The 17,844-nt window shown below is 38.8% G+C and overlaps 1 protein-coding gene across 1 annotated transcript in view; it reads right to left on the bottom strand.

Moving 5' to 3' along the window:
- Positions 1-3,102: 3,102 nt before the first annotated feature.
- Positions 3,103-17,844, bottom strand: part of abhd17c (abhydrolase domain containing 17C, depalmitoylase) — an 80,414-nt gene continuing 65,672 nt past the window's right edge. Inside the window, exon 3 of the mRNA XM_051664917.1 lies at positions 3,103-5,095. Coding sequence (XP_051520877.1) covers positions 4,876-5,095 — 220 coding nt within the window. The 3' untranslated portion in view covers positions 3,103-4,875. The remainder of the gene's footprint in view (positions 5,096-17,844) is intronic.

The following is a 17,844-nucleotide window of genomic DNA, read 5'->3' as shown; positions in this document are numbered from 1 at the left end:
CGCAGTCAAGTAGGAATGCCTACTAGTGTCCAACAGTGAATTGGCGACCTCCAGCTATTAATACACTGTATGTGTGAATGCTCCTTCACAGAATCTTTACATGTAAACAGACCATTCAGATGTAAATGCAGGGCCATTTCTGAGCATATGGGTGCCCTAAGCGAAATCCAACTTGGAGGCCCCCCACCCCCCTGGATCTAGGTCCACCAAAGAATGACACCACAATACAGTCTTCAACAAATTTGAATATTTCAACCTAAAATTAGAATATATTAACTCACTAACTCTACATCTGCCTGTTGTATTTCAGCACGTGAAGAGAGGATGCATTCTGCAGACACTTTCAGGACTTCACAACTGTCCTCACTGTGAAAAGGCAATTCACAGAGCGAGGAAGAGAGATAGTTCAAGAGAAGGATGGAAAAAAGGAAACATGGAACAACTGAGAAAAGGGAATCAGTAGAGATAAAAAATATGAAGTGAAACAGGGCCAGTACTAAGATGCAATCCTTGGCATTTTGATCATAAGGATGGACAAATGGTTGTCTCTTCATTGGGCCAGGACGGGGATGTCAGATGTTTGTTGGAGGCACAAGCGAAATCTTGTGGGAAAAAACAAAAAACATTATTCCATGATAAATCATTCAAACAGTAGTATGCTACATTGTCACAAGACATAATTTAGTGAGTGGAGTGCAATTATCATCTTCTTTGTTTGTAAATGTCTTAACTTTTGTTAGCCCAGTCAAATAATTAGTTAACAGGGTTCCCACTCTTTTCAAGGCACAATTTTCCAGGGCATTTCTGGAACATCTGATGTCCAACATGGTGTAAAAATACACAAATGGTCATTAAAATCATGCTTTTTGGAGGGACATTTTTTCAAAATTCCATATTCGGCAGTTTAATAAAATTTCATCATCAAAACGGTGTCTAATAAAATTAATTTGTTAAAACTTAAATCAAAAGAAAATATAATTATTTTGATTAATTGAATTTTTCAACATAACATTGCATTATTTTTATCAAATGCAATTTATCAAAAGTGCTTTTCTATCCTCAGAGCACAATCCGATACAACACTTGAGATATTTGTGTCAAATGAAGTGCTGCCCAACAGAACATCACAGGTGTGAGATATTGCTTTAATACATTATTATTATTATTATTAATTACATTAAGCATGATCTTTTTCCCCATTTCAGGCATCCATTTAAATTGAGTTTTTATTTTGGCATTTCTGTGTTTTTGATGGAAGTTTCTCACCTCTGGATAAGCAGTTTGCTACTCATCCTAGTGTGATTATTAAACCCCATTAAAATAAATATATAGTCTGTATGTGCTGCACACTTCAGAGAGCTCTGCTCACTGTCATATAGTCAGGTTTGGGGAGTAATGGAATACATGTAACGGGATTACATATTTAAAATACAACCTATAAGTAACTGTATTCCACTACAGTTACTATTTAAATCATTGGTAATTAGAATACAGTTACATTCAAAAAGTATTTTGATTACTGAAGAGATTACTTTGCATTTTATTGTCATTTGTTTCATTTAATATTCAGTGCTTTCAGATGGAAAACATTTATACATATAAATGATGTGATCCAAAGTGCATTTGAACAGCGGTGAAACACTTTCTTATGTTGTGTTACATTCATACGAGCAGACAGAGAAGTAAGTTTGAAGTAAGTTTGGAGCAGAAGAAATAGAAATAAACATTGTGTAAATTGTCAGCTTTACGCAAAGCTAAAATGCTATTTCTAGCCATTTTACATGCACGTTACCAGGCACGACCATAGGTACGTTGGATCATAATTTCTTTTTTCCCTAGTATGACCTTTGATATTAGGGCAAAATTCGTATTCTTGTTGATAATTTTTGTATTGTTTTCCTGTAAACAAATATCAAAAAATCCTTAAAACAAGATAAATTTGATTGATCTTGCTTTAGAAACAACACTGCATAAGATATTTAGGTTTTTCAGAGAATATATTTTTAACATGTGTATTTTGTCTTACTATACTGGCAGAGTTTTTATACTCAAAACAAGTGAAAAAAATCTACCAGTGCTGAAGTAGTAATCCAAAGTATTTAGAATACATTACTGACCTTGAGTAATCTAACGGAATACGTTACAAATTACATTTTACAGCATGTATTCTGTAATCTGTAGTGGAATACATTTCAAAAGTAACCCTCCCAACCCTCATATACTACACACACACACAGACAGAGAGCAAGCGTGATGCTCATAATGGTGTTTTCAGTGTACGAGCGGCCGCTTCACACATTCATTTTGAAGCACACAACACAAACGCAGATTATGTATTTAATTAAATTATTATATCAATATTTTATATATATAAAACAAAACCTTGTCAGTGACACAATCAAACAGTTTTAATTTTCCAGGATATTTAGGTATTTTTCTCATTTTCCATTACATTTCCATGACTGGAAAATTGCATTGAGTTTTCAAAATTCCAGGTTTTCCTGGACGCGTGGGAACCCTGTGTTAAGAAAAAGATGTTAAAAATGTTGGCTGTTACTTATGGTTCATTCGTCACACTGGAAATGGAAGATCAAGTCAAAAGTATTCCATTGTGGGACACAAATACAGCGTACTGCACATTTGAGCACATGTAGTAGTATGTCATACAGGTATTCTGTGCATACAGAAAACTGTGCCTACTGTGAATACTATATACACTACAGAAATACTGCACAATAACAGTTTTTTAATGCTATACCGAACAGAAATCAAAATTAAGATTTGCCATTGCACTGCCTAACTACTGTTAAAATGAAGATATTTGAGGTTTTTAAAGATTAACATTCTCATAATTTTTGTCTGTGAGTCTCAGTGTTGACTATTCCAGATAAAAAGTAGGTAAGAACCACAAACTTTGTAGGAACACATACATTTATAATCTTACCAAAAGTTCATTTAATTCAATTAAAAATAAAAACATTCTACACACAAGACTGCACTTCATAACTAGAATCAAAAGGCTCACAAACAAAGAAAAAGCAGCAACATGAGGAATCAAAACATTTCATATACCAACATCACGACAGGAAAACTTGATTGAGTTTCCATGCATCCTTTATTCCTTTTAAGCAGTACAATATCCACAGTGTTGCTTTGAAGCAACGACCAACAGAAAGAACAATAATCAGTCTCACGGCACATTTAAGGCTTTAAAGATATAGTCAAAAAAAGAACTACACGCAAAAGTGTCTGTACCAACTAGGTTTTACTCTGCATTATATTTGCATACTGTGATTCCAGTGTCAATAATAAAAAAAAAAAAAAAAAAAAATCAAAAGCTAAATACCATTTACTTCATATTTTACATATATAGAGAGATAAGGTGTACAGTAAGATTATCTTACAAACCAGCATTAAAAGAGGTGTAAATATTAATAATTACTCAAAAACATCGTAAAAACGTCAGTATCAAAAGCAATGACAGGCTCAGATGGGGTCAAGTTAAGTCATTCCATAAAAAGCATCTCCGATCAAGTCCACTGAGGTCAAGTGGAGCATTTTTATCTCCAAACGAGGAGGAACAACAACATTCCATTACAACATACATGAACCGCCATTGCACAACCATACACCAAAACAAGTTAACAAACAACAAAGTCTGCTATGCATTTAAAACATACAATCTAATGCCTGCATTGGTTTGGTAGCAATCGATTTCCTTCATTAGCACACACAGGCTTAGGAAATGTTTTCAAGTTGTGTAGTGCTATCATGAAATGACTACATACAGTCACTCACTCACCTTTTTTGAAAGACATCCACAAACACTGAATTATTCGTTTTCCAGGGATTAGTCTGGTGCCTGGAATGGGGGATAAACTTCTAATTAGTGAGGTGTCATTGTATCTAGTGAAGGTTACATTTTCACAGTGATTTTCCCATGAGGAGTAGCAGCGAGCAGGAGCCCAGAGAAAATCTTTCAAATCCCATTTGTGAGAAATAATTCACAGAAACGTTGGACCGAAATGTCGGAGAACATAAGGCTTATTGTAATGTCAATGCTAAAAGCAACAGAGAAAGCACAACACACTTTTGAATTCAACATTTAGAATGATGTAGTGTTCACACTGAAACAATGCCCTGATTGATGTATTACTACAAAGCACCTTGTTTCTGTAATCAAAAGGCAAAAAGACACCAACCCACCCCATTCCCCATCACAATGTATTTGAAGCAATTGACAGTACATAGTAGATCTTCAATATTTATGGGTCAAGTCACTTCAACAGATCTTCCAGTGTTAATTAGACCAAGCTACGTTTTATTTTACCAAAGAGCGCCCCCTGGGCAGTGGCCTTCCACCAGACAAACATGTGCATGAATGCACCTAAACACACACACACACACACACAAAATCAGTCTTTTACTAATCTACTTTCAACATAATAAAATGGAATGCAATGTCGTAACCCCCCACCCCCCCTCACCCCGATACATAAAACATAACCTGAAATTATCTGCACAAGAAAAGTGCATCAGTTTAATTAACCCTTGAGGAGTACTTAAAATAAATGCATCAACAAAAGGGAAGAAAAAAACATTTCAAATCATCAAACAAAACATTTAGCATGAACTGAATGTGGTGCAAAATGTCAGTGATTCTTCATCAAGTACAAAAGAAAAGAAGTGAATGAAAATTATTATAATGCATTTCCCCTTTAGGGATGAAAAGGCCTCACTCATAAATCTAAAGAGAGAGACTTCAGAGGAGTCCAGTTTTTCTCCAGCAAGTGCAAGTACCAGATGGCGTTCCTCCAGCCTGGGTAAAGGGGAACCCTACACGATGTGCGTGTCCTGGTGTTCCGTGCCGTGCCTTCAGGAGGTAGCCAACTCAAAGGTGATGAACTGCTTGAGTCTCTCAAGGTATTGAGCGTACAGCTCGATGTCGTTGTGCCCGGCACCCTCCACCCACAGAGGCTCCACAGCACGTGGACATCTCTCGTAAATGGCCAAGCCGTGGGAGAAATCGATCACTTCATCTTCTGTGCCGTGGATGACCAGTACTGGGGACGCCACCTTTGAGACCTTGTCGATGCTGAAACACATGGAGATACATGAACGTCGTATTAGAGAAGTAAGCCTTGTTGACATAGTGAATCAACACAATGGACAGAACATGTACAAGAACTTGATTTAATATTTTGTTATTAGGGCTGTCGATTTAACACGTTAATTAAGTGTTACTAATCATATAAAAATAACGTGTTAAATTTTTTTACATTTTCTTTTTTTACAATTAATCAAGCTTCCTGACTGTACCTAAATTCCATAATAATAGTAGGTATTTTCCTACCATCTAAGCTATTTAAGCATAAAAGTATATGTAACCAGAAACAGTCTGGCTACATTCAGACTTTGTCTAAATCTGATTTTGTGCATATCCGACTGGAATCACATTTAGCAAGTCTGAACGGCACAAAAAATAAAATACAAATAATAATAAAAAATTATGGGTTTTTACAAATCCATTTCAAGCTACATTCATATGTGGTTTGAAATCCTTTTCAAATCACATTTCTGAAAATCCGTTTCAGTCTGACCGTTCCGATCAGATCTCAAGTGGCTTTTTGCCGTATGTCACTTTTTCACGCTACGTAAATACACGTTATACGTGTGCATTCTGGAGTTCGACCACCAAATTGTTTCATCAAAGGTGGCTACCACACAAGTCCACCAGTCACTTCTAGTCTGTCTGGACCACACACACCGTTTTGAACTATGAGACCAGTGGAGACGTCAGCAGAAAATAAAGCAGCGCATGCCAGCCTCCTCCGTCTTTGCCGCTGCTTCATATAGCAGTAGACAATGCCGCAGCTAGACGATGCCATAAGCTAAAATGTCTATTCCATTTCCCTCCATGTTGTTTTTTTTTTTTTTTTGCATACCGACGCAACATCATTGTTATTGCAACCAATGCAGATATGCCAGAAAATTAAAATAGCCACGGGACACACAAATCGGATCTGATCAGTTACGATACACAGTGCGGACAGTCAATCATGAAGATCGGATTCCGAAAGTATACACACAAAAAAAATCATTTTTGGACTGACAGTCTGAACATAGCCTTAGATATAACTTAGTGTTTTTACAAGCCGCATCAGCAAGGGGCCGTCAGCGATTCTCAATCTTCACAAGAAGCGCAGCCACAGAATGAGAGCCGATCACACAAGATGTGTTCTTGACAGCTGGACTAAGCACAACAGATTGTAGGGATCTTGAGATCTTTTAACATGACACAGCATCCTAAAAATGCAACACTTATGATGTTGAAAACCAGTGAGATGCTTCACAAGTGTCCGTCTGATACATATGTACAAAGACCGACAATGAAAAATAGGACAGACAGATCGCAAGAAAGTGTTCAGAGAACAAGAAAGATTGTCAAACCTGATTGCAAAATGGATTGCTGTCGACTGTAGGCTTAATTTAAATATGGGGAAAAAATAACTAAACTATATATAACATTTTGTATTGTCAAATCAAGGCTTTGCTCATCTGACACTATGATGCAATATATTTCAATATGAATGTATGAATTATTTTATATAGTATGTACTATAACTTGCGTTCTTGAAGATTGCAAATGAACTTCGGCAGTGGATGATAATGTTGAACATGGGAATGCAAGAACACATAAGAATAGACATTGAGAAACAGCCAATGTGTTAACAGATTGTATTGGGCAGACCTAAAATAAACAAATACCTGAGAGACTCACTGACCCAAATTTACATGTAAATTGATACCAGTAGCTTTCCTTGTTCTCTGTGGTGGTAACAAATATAAAAATAAAAGGTGCACAGAAACAATATTATAAAATAATTCAAATGAAACTACATAGACAAGTACATTATGATGGTCCAACTGAACCCTTTTGTGCTATTATGGATAATTGTTGATACAACGGCACTAAATTACTAATCAAATTTTAAAGAAAAAAATCATATATTGTATAATATTATATTATATATTTGGTTTTGATTAGGGTTGCATCGACTGATCAACCGCTGCTCTAAAAAGGCCAATCTTAGACTCAAATCCATGATCAGCAATAGGCCGATCATGCCTAGATTCAGGGCCGATATTTTTTCAGTTGCATCATACACGAAAACACATTGCCACTCTAATGAATGCTATATTTTAATGAATATAATGCTGCCTTCAAGTGAACCTGGGAAGCTCGTACCTCCAAGTCGGGCATTCCTTACTATGACATGTCACGCATTCAAGTGGAAAACAAAATACTGAAGAAGCCCAACTCAAACAAATATGCAATGAACAACAGCAAAAGAATCTTTTCTACAGTACCAGTGAATAAACATAAGTGAATAAACCTGCATCACTTAAACACAACATGTATGATTAATGCATGGTATCTAACAAACTATTAATTAATTTGCTTAAAACAAACTGCAAAATCATTAGTAAACTGTCATATATAACAAAATAATATTATTGAAATAAAGTACAGAAGTATTTCCTAATAACTTTGCAAAATCATTGCTTCCCATAATCTTTCACATAGACATGCCCCTTCCAAAGTCCCACACATATACATACATACACACACACACACACACACACACACACACACACACACACACATATATATATACACACATATACATATATATACATACATATACATATATATATATATATATATATATATTACACACACACACATATATGCGCAATATAGTATGCGAGATTGTACATTTTATTTTATTTCATATTTCACTTCATATTTTAATCAAATTAAAATCAAATGTAACATTTATGATTAATTATGATTAATGACTAAGAAAAACAAAGCATCATCAAGCAGTCTGATTAGGCTGAATGTCTTCAATAATTCACAACTCAAACTGGTATAATCTACATAAAGTCCATAGTCCCAAGAAAACGCAGCTGTGTTTAAAAGTTGACATTCTGAATGCTTGCGAGGAGCAATTGGCATTGGATTTGTCAAAGTTTGTGGCTTCAAATCTAGATATTCAGGGTTTTGTTGCAAGCAAACTTTATATTCACCAAGCAGAATTGTCCGCTTTGCTTTGTCTGTGAAATAATCAGTACTTATTACTTTTGGACAGGCAGTAATTAGGATCACAGATCTACACACACTTCTGCCAATTTATGCTGTTTCAGTTCAATCATTCATGCAGAGACCATAGATGTTTTTCTGCACCGTCCGTGGTGGTATCATTTATTTCAGATAAATCCAGCCCTAAATGTCACTGTTGGTCACTTCCCATTAAAGTTGATGGTTCTTGGTCAGAATAAGCTGCAAATTGGACTGTATGCCTCAAGTCAATCTGGCTATGCAGGACCATCAACGTGTAGGTTAAGTTTGACAATGCTTATTTTTTAAATATGTCCTTATTCGTGTTAATATCATAAGAACATTTTTATGGTGGAATCTCTTATTCAGCATATTGTGACTAGTCAGATAAGTGCGGTCCATCAAGGTGATCATAGGTTAATATCCAACATTATCCACACCAGCTCAACTGCAGCTAGTGAAGGTATTCTAACTCCATGGTTTTCAAACCAGGGAGTGCCAGGGCAGGAGGGGAGGCGCAAAGAATTATGATAAATTCACCAAGTGTGAGCACAAATCTCTCCGCTCCCACGCAGATATGCTGCTCTATGAAATCTCCCTGCTGTCTTTCAGAGAGTGCATGTACGATCAAAACAGGTCATGTGCACTCAAATTTATTATAAAGCCATATAGCTCTGCCTTTGTTCATTCATCCAAATATTCTGCATCTGTAAATGTGTTATATCGAGGAAGAAACAAACCGGAGTTTGAGGAATCAACTCGCCATTTGGCCGGTAACGATTACAAGAAATGCAGTATAACACATGGTTAAATTCGTATTGAATAAGAATGATGTTCTGGTGATCGCTGATGAAATGTGAGCAAATCAAATGACAAAGTCAACTAAGAACATCTGTTGTGACTCACGTTTTCAGTCACCACAGTGGAAAACATCGCTGCACAAGTTTTAGGATGCAGAAAATCCGCAAATGTGGAACAAAATCACGACGTTCAACATGATATCGGGTCGACGTGTCTTCAAATGTTTGTGTTTGATTAACAGAGATGGAGACTGGCTCATGTGATGTGATTTCATCACAAATACAGGTGAAAAAATTCAGTAATCCCATTGTCATAATAGCAAACAGGTAGGCAATTTTTTTTTTAATACAAATTATGCAAAATACTATTTCATAAAATTAATAGAAATATTTATTGCCAAATATTTATCACTCATCCAGTGGATGACGTATTGCTGAATGAGTCTGTCAGACTGAATTTAAGGTTATAGATCATTATTGGTGAATTGCTCCAACGCCTGAAATATGATTTTTAATAATAACACTAGATGACAATCCCCGATTACACTTCAAATAAGTGGCCAGAATGTACTGTTGTTTTTAGTGGAAGATTTTTATTTATTTTTTAACATTTAGCATAGGCTATTTTATTTATTATTTACTTGTCTATTGTAAAGGCCTATATACAACACAGTCTTGTACATTTTGTGGGGGGGGGGCTTACTGTTTAACACTTTGAAAACCCATGTTCTAACTCAATCCTGAGCATCATAGAAAAGTCCTTGCCTCCATGTGTGAAACAGGCATACTGATTAACTTTGAACCCAAACATGCTTAATTGTTGCTTATTTTCCTCACTGGTGCACAGGAAATCAAATCTGAGTGAGCATTAATAATGTTTATTAACGCATGACACAAGCTGATGGAATAATTACTGTTTGTGAAGAATGAGACAGATATCCAAACATCAAGCAAATAAAGATTTATAAATCAGATTCTCTTTACATTATTGCGTGGAACTAATTGGGGGTAATCTTTTACATGTAAAGAAACACAAACCTCTAACTACACATTATTTCAACATAAATGTATAGCTTAAGTAAAACTTTATTGTTAACTAGTATAATGTAGGAGCAAAATTAATGTATAATGTAGGAGCAAAATTAACAGTAATTCCAGTATAAGTAATCAGTAGAAAATAATATATATATATATATATATATATATAAAAAAATTCTCAAAATTCTTTTTTTTTTTTTTTTACTTGTATCTGGACTTTAAAGGATGCAGATCTCTTTTTTGTTCAATTTAGTTGAAAAATATTAGTTTACTTTTCATTCAAACAGTTATTTTTTGGAACCCATTCAACTTGAATATTATTATAATTAGTAAACAAATAATAATGATAATAATAAATTATTATTATTATTATTACTATTATTATAGACTTTTAGAATTTTAAATACAACAGTAATATATTTCAATAGTGTACCTTTAACTTTAAAAACCTCGGGCTTTTATTTTGAACTTCTGAACTCTCCAGGAAGTCCTGTATCTGTTTGTAGGCAAGTTCACAACAGTTTGATTAGCTTCTTATTCAAATTCTTGTAAAATGCTCCCCCGGTGCCATTCTAAATTCATATAAGTGAACCGAACTATTGAGCATCTACGTTTGAGATGTTGCTCATGAGTAGTGCTCAAATATTGCGCAACACATGAAGGCTGAAAATGCATCGTGTTTGTGTGTCAGAGCAGCACTGGTGTGGAGCGTTTACTTATTAAATACAGCCTTTTGCAATTCACAGAGCTATCGCATGCTTTCAAGTGGCTTTGAATAAAATGCACGAGTCATATGAACTACTTTAACGTTGTTTTTATGGTTCTTTTATGTCATTTTTGGAGCTTGACAGTAAATGAACATGACTAACACACAGTATCGAATCTGGATCGGCCTCGGACCGATACCTGATCTGTCTAAAAAAAGTCAGTATAGGAGCTAATACCAATCCAGGTATCGAATTGGAGCATCCCTACTTCAGGGATGTAGGGATGCTCCATCTGTTACATCTGAATGTTACATCTGAAACTTTTGGCTGTGTTGTGTATCTGGTGTGATTTGGTAGTAAAAGTTAAAAACCCAATTAAATGGCTTGCCGAACCTAGTTTTCTTTCCTTTGTTGACACTTCCTGTTGAAACAGGAAATTGGGCGGTACATATCAAAGAGCTTTTACCTTTTTCTAAAAATAGCCATCTGCCTTTATTTTACATCACAGCCATGAACCATGATTTGCTGCTTGATATTGTTAGTCAGAAGCATATGGTATTAAAGGGAGGTACATTCTTATTCATTAGAGCATTTTATTGAGAAAAAAAAAAAAAAAGTTTAGATATGCCCCTGCAAACAAAACAAATCCAATCCTTTTGGTCCGTTTTCCAGGATTAGAAAGACAGCCTCAAAGCTAATAGCCATGGACTGAAAGCAACAAAACATCTATTTTGATTTTATGTAAGCTGCAAGGGAGCGGAATCCATTTGAGGTCCAGGCTGACTTCCCCATCCTCATCTTTTTCATTTTAAATGGTACCACCTCAGCACACTTAATCCAAATGTATTTTGCTTCCTTTTTTTCACTGGATGATTCATTCTTGCCTAGCTTTCGGCATTCCAAGATTTGCCCCATTGAGACTTTTCGCTCTTGCACAATGAAAGACTCGACATTGACTGGTGCTGGATAAAACTATGCCCCTATTTCAATGCAGTTCGAGAGTTCATTTGAAAAAGGTAATCTAACATAACCCCATGGAGCAGGGAAAGGAAGTAATAATGCAAGTGTCAATATGAAACGAAACTCCATCTCTCACAGTTCATCTTTACCCCCTTGACTGTCTCAAAGAGACCCTGACTGGAAAAGCCAGCCCTCCCTTGCTGCATTTTAATATTCAATCCATGCCATGCTCCAGCCAGCAAATCTACAGAGACAGGCGAGCCATTAAACTTTCATTCAGCCTGACTGTCCATTCACAACAGCCTATGCAAACAACCATACACAGTGAGCTCAAAAGGCTGCTAGATCTGGAATCCGTAAGTGGAATAAGGCAATCCTGGACTGGCAGTGGTGATTTCCAGAGTTAAGCCCACCAGTATTACATCCAGTCTTGCAATCTTGGAATTTGAGTTTTGAGGGTGTTATGTTTGTATCAGCCAGGTACATGGAACACATCTCTCATCACTAATGGGATGTGGGGGAAGACTAGCTGTTGTTCTTTCCAAGAATGTTGAGGAACATCTGTACTGCACTCCATTGACAAACCAATAACAGATGTGGTTAAATTCATGTTGGAAAACCAACCTTTACCGACCCCAAAATGCACCCTTTCCCTTAAGGAATATTATGAGACATACGACAGCTTTGTGCAAGGAACAGACCAAAACTGAAGTAGTTTTACTCTGAAAATCTTCCCATCCACTCACAAATCAGCCATGCTTGCATTGTCAAATGTGGTGGCAAACACCATAAGTTTTTGCCAAATGAGCATGGCAGTTTATATGAGAATGGCATTTATGGAGTTACATTACTGCCAAATGTTGAGAGCACACGCTCATCCATGTAATGCGTGAGCATTTTATAACATTAAATACCTGAAATTGTTGATTCGATGGGTCTACAATCTACACACTGACAGAAATCCAGGTTCTGGTTTGGTTCTCACTCAGCCAATAAAAATGCATTTCTGAGGTAGCATTTTTATTGGTCATTCCTGAAGCCATTTCTGACTGGTTGATAACATTTGACAACTTCAAATCCAAGAGCCAAGAGAAAGCATTCCAAGAGCAAATGCTCTGAGAGATTCATGAGTGAACATGACATGCTTTGAGCCCGCACACGCACACTATGAGTGAGACCAGAGCGAATCTCAGAGCAAAGAGAGATTTGCAGGTGCACAGGACATATTTTATGTGCGCACACTCACTCTATGAGATTTCCCGTATATTTGAGAGTGCACATCCAGTTTTGTGCAAGAGCTAAATAAATTAACGTGGGAGCGCATAGATTCACGCTCTCGCATTACATGTGCACGTTTTTGACATTTGGCAGTAATATGCCATAGCATTTGAAAGTTGCAGTGGAAAGATTTTCCATAAATAAAAAAATAATACTTAATTTTTTCTCTCTTCCTCACAAAACAATTGTATGAATCCAGAAGATGTCACGGACCTGTCACCTTGTCAGGTTGGGTTTCTAGCTGACAGGACCATGGCATCATTGTCCCATCTGTCTCATGTTTCATGTATGTTCTTTGTGTTTCGTGTCCAGGGCATGGTGTCTGGATCCTGACTTCCTGTCTGGTTCCATTTTGGTCTGTGTCGGGATCCAGACACTCATGCTCCATGTTCTGTTTTTGTTTTGTTCCATGCGTGTTCAAGTTTTTGCCCTCGTGTTTCAGGTGCCGCTGGCACACGGAATCAGCATTTCCATGGGAACCCTGATTGTATCCATGGGAACGCTGATCATGTCAACTTTCATCTGCGAGTGGTACCTGCCCCTTGTTTGTTCATGCCTACATTAATCCCCTAATGTGTCATGTCCTTGGCTGGATCTCTTGTGGGTGCTCACAGCCATGGAGATTTTTCCCTTGTCACTTCCTGTACTCACAGCCACAGAGACTGTTGACCTGTCCCTGTCCGTACCCACGGACACGGAAGTCGTTTGCCCTTTCCGTCTGTGCTTACGACCACGAAGGTAGTTTCTCTGTCACTGCCAGTGCCCCTGACCACGGAGGTCGTTCCCATCACCGTCTGTGTCCACAGCCACGGAGATTGTTGACCTGTCCCTGCCGGTGCTCACAGCCACAGAGGCTGTTCCCTTGTCACTCCCTGTGCTCACAGCCACAGAAGCTGTTTTCCTGCCCTGCCAGTGCCCACGACCACGGAGGCTGTTCCCCTGTCCATGTCAGTCCTCACAGCCACGGAGGCTGGTCCCCAGTCCATGTCGGTCTTCACAGCCACAGAGGCTGGTCCCCAGTCCATGTCGGTCTTCACAGCCACGGAGGCTGGTCCCCAGTCCATGTCGGTCTTCACAGCCACGGAGGCTGGTCCCCAGTCCATGTCGGTCTTCACAGCCACGGAGGCTGGTCCCCAGTCCATGTCGGTCTTCACAGCCACGGAGGCTGGTCCCCAGTCCATGTCGGTCTTCACAGCCACGGAGGCTGGTCCCCAGTCCATGTCGGTCTTCACAGCCACGGAGGCTGGTCCCCAGTCCATGTCGGTCTTCACAGCCACGGAGGCTGGTCCCCAGTCCATGTCGGTCTTCACAGCCACGGAGGCTGGTCCCCAGTCCATGTCGGTCTTCACAGCCACGGAGGCTGGTCCCCAGTCCATGTCGGTCTTCACAGCCACGGAGGCTGGTCCCCAGTCCATGTCGGTCTTCACAGCCACGGAGGCTGGTCCCCAGTCCATGTCGGTCTTCACAGCCAGTGCTCACAGCCGTGGAAGTTGTTCCCCAGTCACTGCCTGTGCTCTCAGCCACAAAGTCTGCTCCCCTGACACTGCCTGCCCTCACAGCCGCGGAGGCCGTTCCCCAGCATCTGTCGGTGCTCACGGCCACGGAAGCCGCTCCCAAGTTGCATCTGTCGGTGCTCACGGCCACGGAGGTCATCCCCGTCACGGCCAGCATCCATACCTATGGAGGCCGTTCCCGAACCGCGACCAGCGCTTACACTTGAGCCATCCAACGCTCCCGCCCCCTGAGCCACTCCCCCCGAACCCTGCCAGTTCACTGTCCCCTCTGCCCTGACGCTGCCTTCCAGGCTGCCAGACCCTGCCTCAGCCCTGAGGCCTCCTCCCAGGCTTCCGGAACACGCCCCTTTACCAAAACTCCCTCCCTGGTTTCCCTCCCTTCCCTTCTCTTTGGGGGGGGGGGGACGACCGTGGCTTCATCATTCCATGTCTGTCTTGTGTTTCATGTCCAGGGCACGGTCTCTGGATCCTGACTTCCTGTCTGGTTCCGTTTTTGTTTTGTGTTGGGATCTGGACACTCATGCTCTGTTTGCTTTGTTCCAAACGTGTTGACGTTTTTGCCATCCTGTGTTTCAGGCGCCACTGGCATGCGGAATCAGCGTTTTCATGGGAACCCTGATTGTTTCCATGGGACCCCTGATCATGCCAACTTTCACTGTGAGCAGCACCTGCCCCTTGTTTGTTCATGCCTATATTGATCCCCTTGTGTGTCGTCCTTGGCTGGATTGTTTGATTATATGTTACATTTAGTTCAGTGTTGACTGAATGTCTTGCTAGATTGTTGTTTGGTGAAATAACTAACCTCACTCTCTCTGCCTAGTTGGTCCTGTCTCGTTTATCTGTTGGTTGCCTGTGTGTCGGGTGTGTGGTTGCCTTCCATTTTGCTGCGTGTCAGCTAAGCTTCAACGGAGGATTGCACAACTCTATTCTTGACTTCCACAATGCACAGAGAATATTATTATATGTTGTAAATAAATCCTTTGAACTGTTCCTCTGCTCTTGGGTCTGTTTGTCTCGCTATTGCTCGTTACAGAAGACTTGCAACATAACGCACAAGACACATGGACTACTTTATGGGGGTGTTTTGTGTCCTATTTGAAGCTTGACACATATAGTCACCTATGCGTTTTTCCACACAATTGTGGAACTAGTGCCTTAAAATATTTTTGTGGCGGAACTTTACCCGCCCATTCCTATATAATCCCAATGTTGTTTTTCCACCAGAAAGACAGAAAGAAAGAACTTTATTTAAAAAAAGATTTGACAAAAGTTATGCTGTTCTTAAATGGCGACGCCTGAATGTAATGCGAACACCAAACAGCTGGGCTGACACTTCAAAACAAAACAAAAATTTCATGTTCTTTTTATCGTCCTGTTTTGTTGTGCAAAACTTCACATGGACAAGATACGCTCGATTTATGAGAGAAGATGGAAAACAACAGGAGTGCAAGAGCAGAGATGAAACACATTTTACACTACCTTTATTTGTAGTAAATGCATTTTGTTTTTGGCTTTTTCATACCTTTGTTTGATCATATGTGTGCTACCAAAAACACAAAGCAACTTCAAACTATTGTAAACGAGTTCTCTAACACTGACTTCAATTAGCAAATATATCAATCAACGCTGTGATACATACGATAGACAGTATGTACACATTATGTACAAAAAAAATGTTCACTTAAAGACTTGAGGTGAAGTAAAAACATCTTTATTACTGCATAATGCAAACAGTGAAGCATTAAAGGTGTAAACAACTGTGCAAATGTGGCAGTACAAAAAGTTAAAACATTTAAAGCACTGAACAAAGGAACAATTGAACTATACACAAAATAAACAGCATACAAACTATATACATAATAATCAAGGAACATTAATGATGTTATGATCCTTTATTCTCTTATCTTGTTTAATTTTCTTTATTTTAAATTTCCATAGTTTAATGTCATGTTCATCAAAGCCTAACTTGACGAGATGACTGTGGTTCTGGCCATCAACGTTTCAAACTCATGCTGCTTTTTTCCTTCTCTATAAATACTCAGCAAATCCTGCACAGCAGTTTCTATCCATGTATTCAGATTTGGAAAAAACTAAAATAACAACAACTCAAAGGTTTTAGTGAAGCTAAAGTCTTTTAAAAATTACCAGTATCAGCTATTTGATGGATGAAACACTTTTCTTGACCAATGAGAAATGTTTGCTGTTCTGACTCCACCAAAATAGTTAGACATAAAAGGAAAGTAATACAGGTACAAAAAAGGCTCCTGATTTGGTTCAGGCTTTTAGTTCCACATGGAACTAGTTCATGTGGTGGAAAAACAACATGAACCTAAAATAATTCCAGAAACTCTGAAAAGTTCCTGCAGTGGAAAAGAGCCTACTATGACCTGTTGTTGTACTGAACAGTTGTGTGTTTTGCTGGTCTCCCCTTCGCCCATCACGGACGAGTAGTAGTACTTGACAACTTTGCAAAACAAGCAAACGAGTTCACTAGCGAGCAGATCGCGATAAGAAAACTGATTTATCTACAAGCTGCAGTAGCGATGTGGAGTTTGTTGTAGATTTGTTCTTCCCTAAGCTGTCTGAGGCAAAGGTCAAAGCCGGTGTCTTCGTCAGACCACAGATAAAGAAGGATTTTGGATTCATATGTTGTTTTTTTTCTGACTTTGTGAATATAAAGACACAAATTCACCCGTTTTCTCATTGGAAAAAGATACATTTCAAAATATCACTGTCCTGGTCACAAAAGCAAAGTTTTTGGGGAATAATAACCATTTTCTATTCTTCTGAGGCATAAGCAATTAGGAAATAACACTTATTACACAGGAACAAAAATTGTGTTACATAGTGTAGTATACACTAATGCCAATGTCTCTGGAAAGAGGTTTAGTAGTGATTTACATTCTCCTTGAACAGTCAATGAGTTTGTTAATAGCGATGTATTCCACTGGGGCTCAAGGCCACATTACAGTGGAGGAGCAGCTGGATTCCGTTTCAACAGCCTTGGACACGAAGAAGCTAAGGAATGCTGATCTCCTGGAAGCACCGAGAGGGTACTTGCAATCTGGAACATGCAGATATACAGCCCTTATGTCAGCAAAAGTTTCTTTATCTGGAACACCCAGAGAAACTTGAAGGGAAGGTTTGCTCGCCAGAGCTAAACCTTGTCATTGGTTATCTCCCTGGTATAAGGATTCCAAACTTGCCATTGCAATAGTCTTCTACTGTCTCTCGGATGGAGACTAAGAACGTTGGGTGATCTGTTATTCTCTCTCTCATGGAGTGAGACCAGAACGGAGAAGTGTTATAGAAGTGTATTCTGTTAACGACCCTCTGGACGGGGACTCGAGGTGTTTTGTAGGGGTGGGGGGAAAAATTGTTTCGGCGATGCATCGCGTTTCTCTCAAACGATTCTGAATTGA

Source organism: Myxocyprinus asiaticus, chromosome 1, assembly GCF_019703515.2.
Source record: "Myxocyprinus asiaticus isolate MX2 ecotype Aquarium Trade chromosome 1, UBuf_Myxa_2, whole genome shotgun sequence".
In the NCBI taxonomy this organism is placed as follows: domain Eukaryota; kingdom Metazoa; phylum Chordata; class Actinopteri; order Cypriniformes; family Catostomidae; genus Myxocyprinus; species Myxocyprinus asiaticus.
Note: the sequence above shows the minus strand (reverse complement) of the source record. Positions and strands in the feature narration are given on the sequence as shown.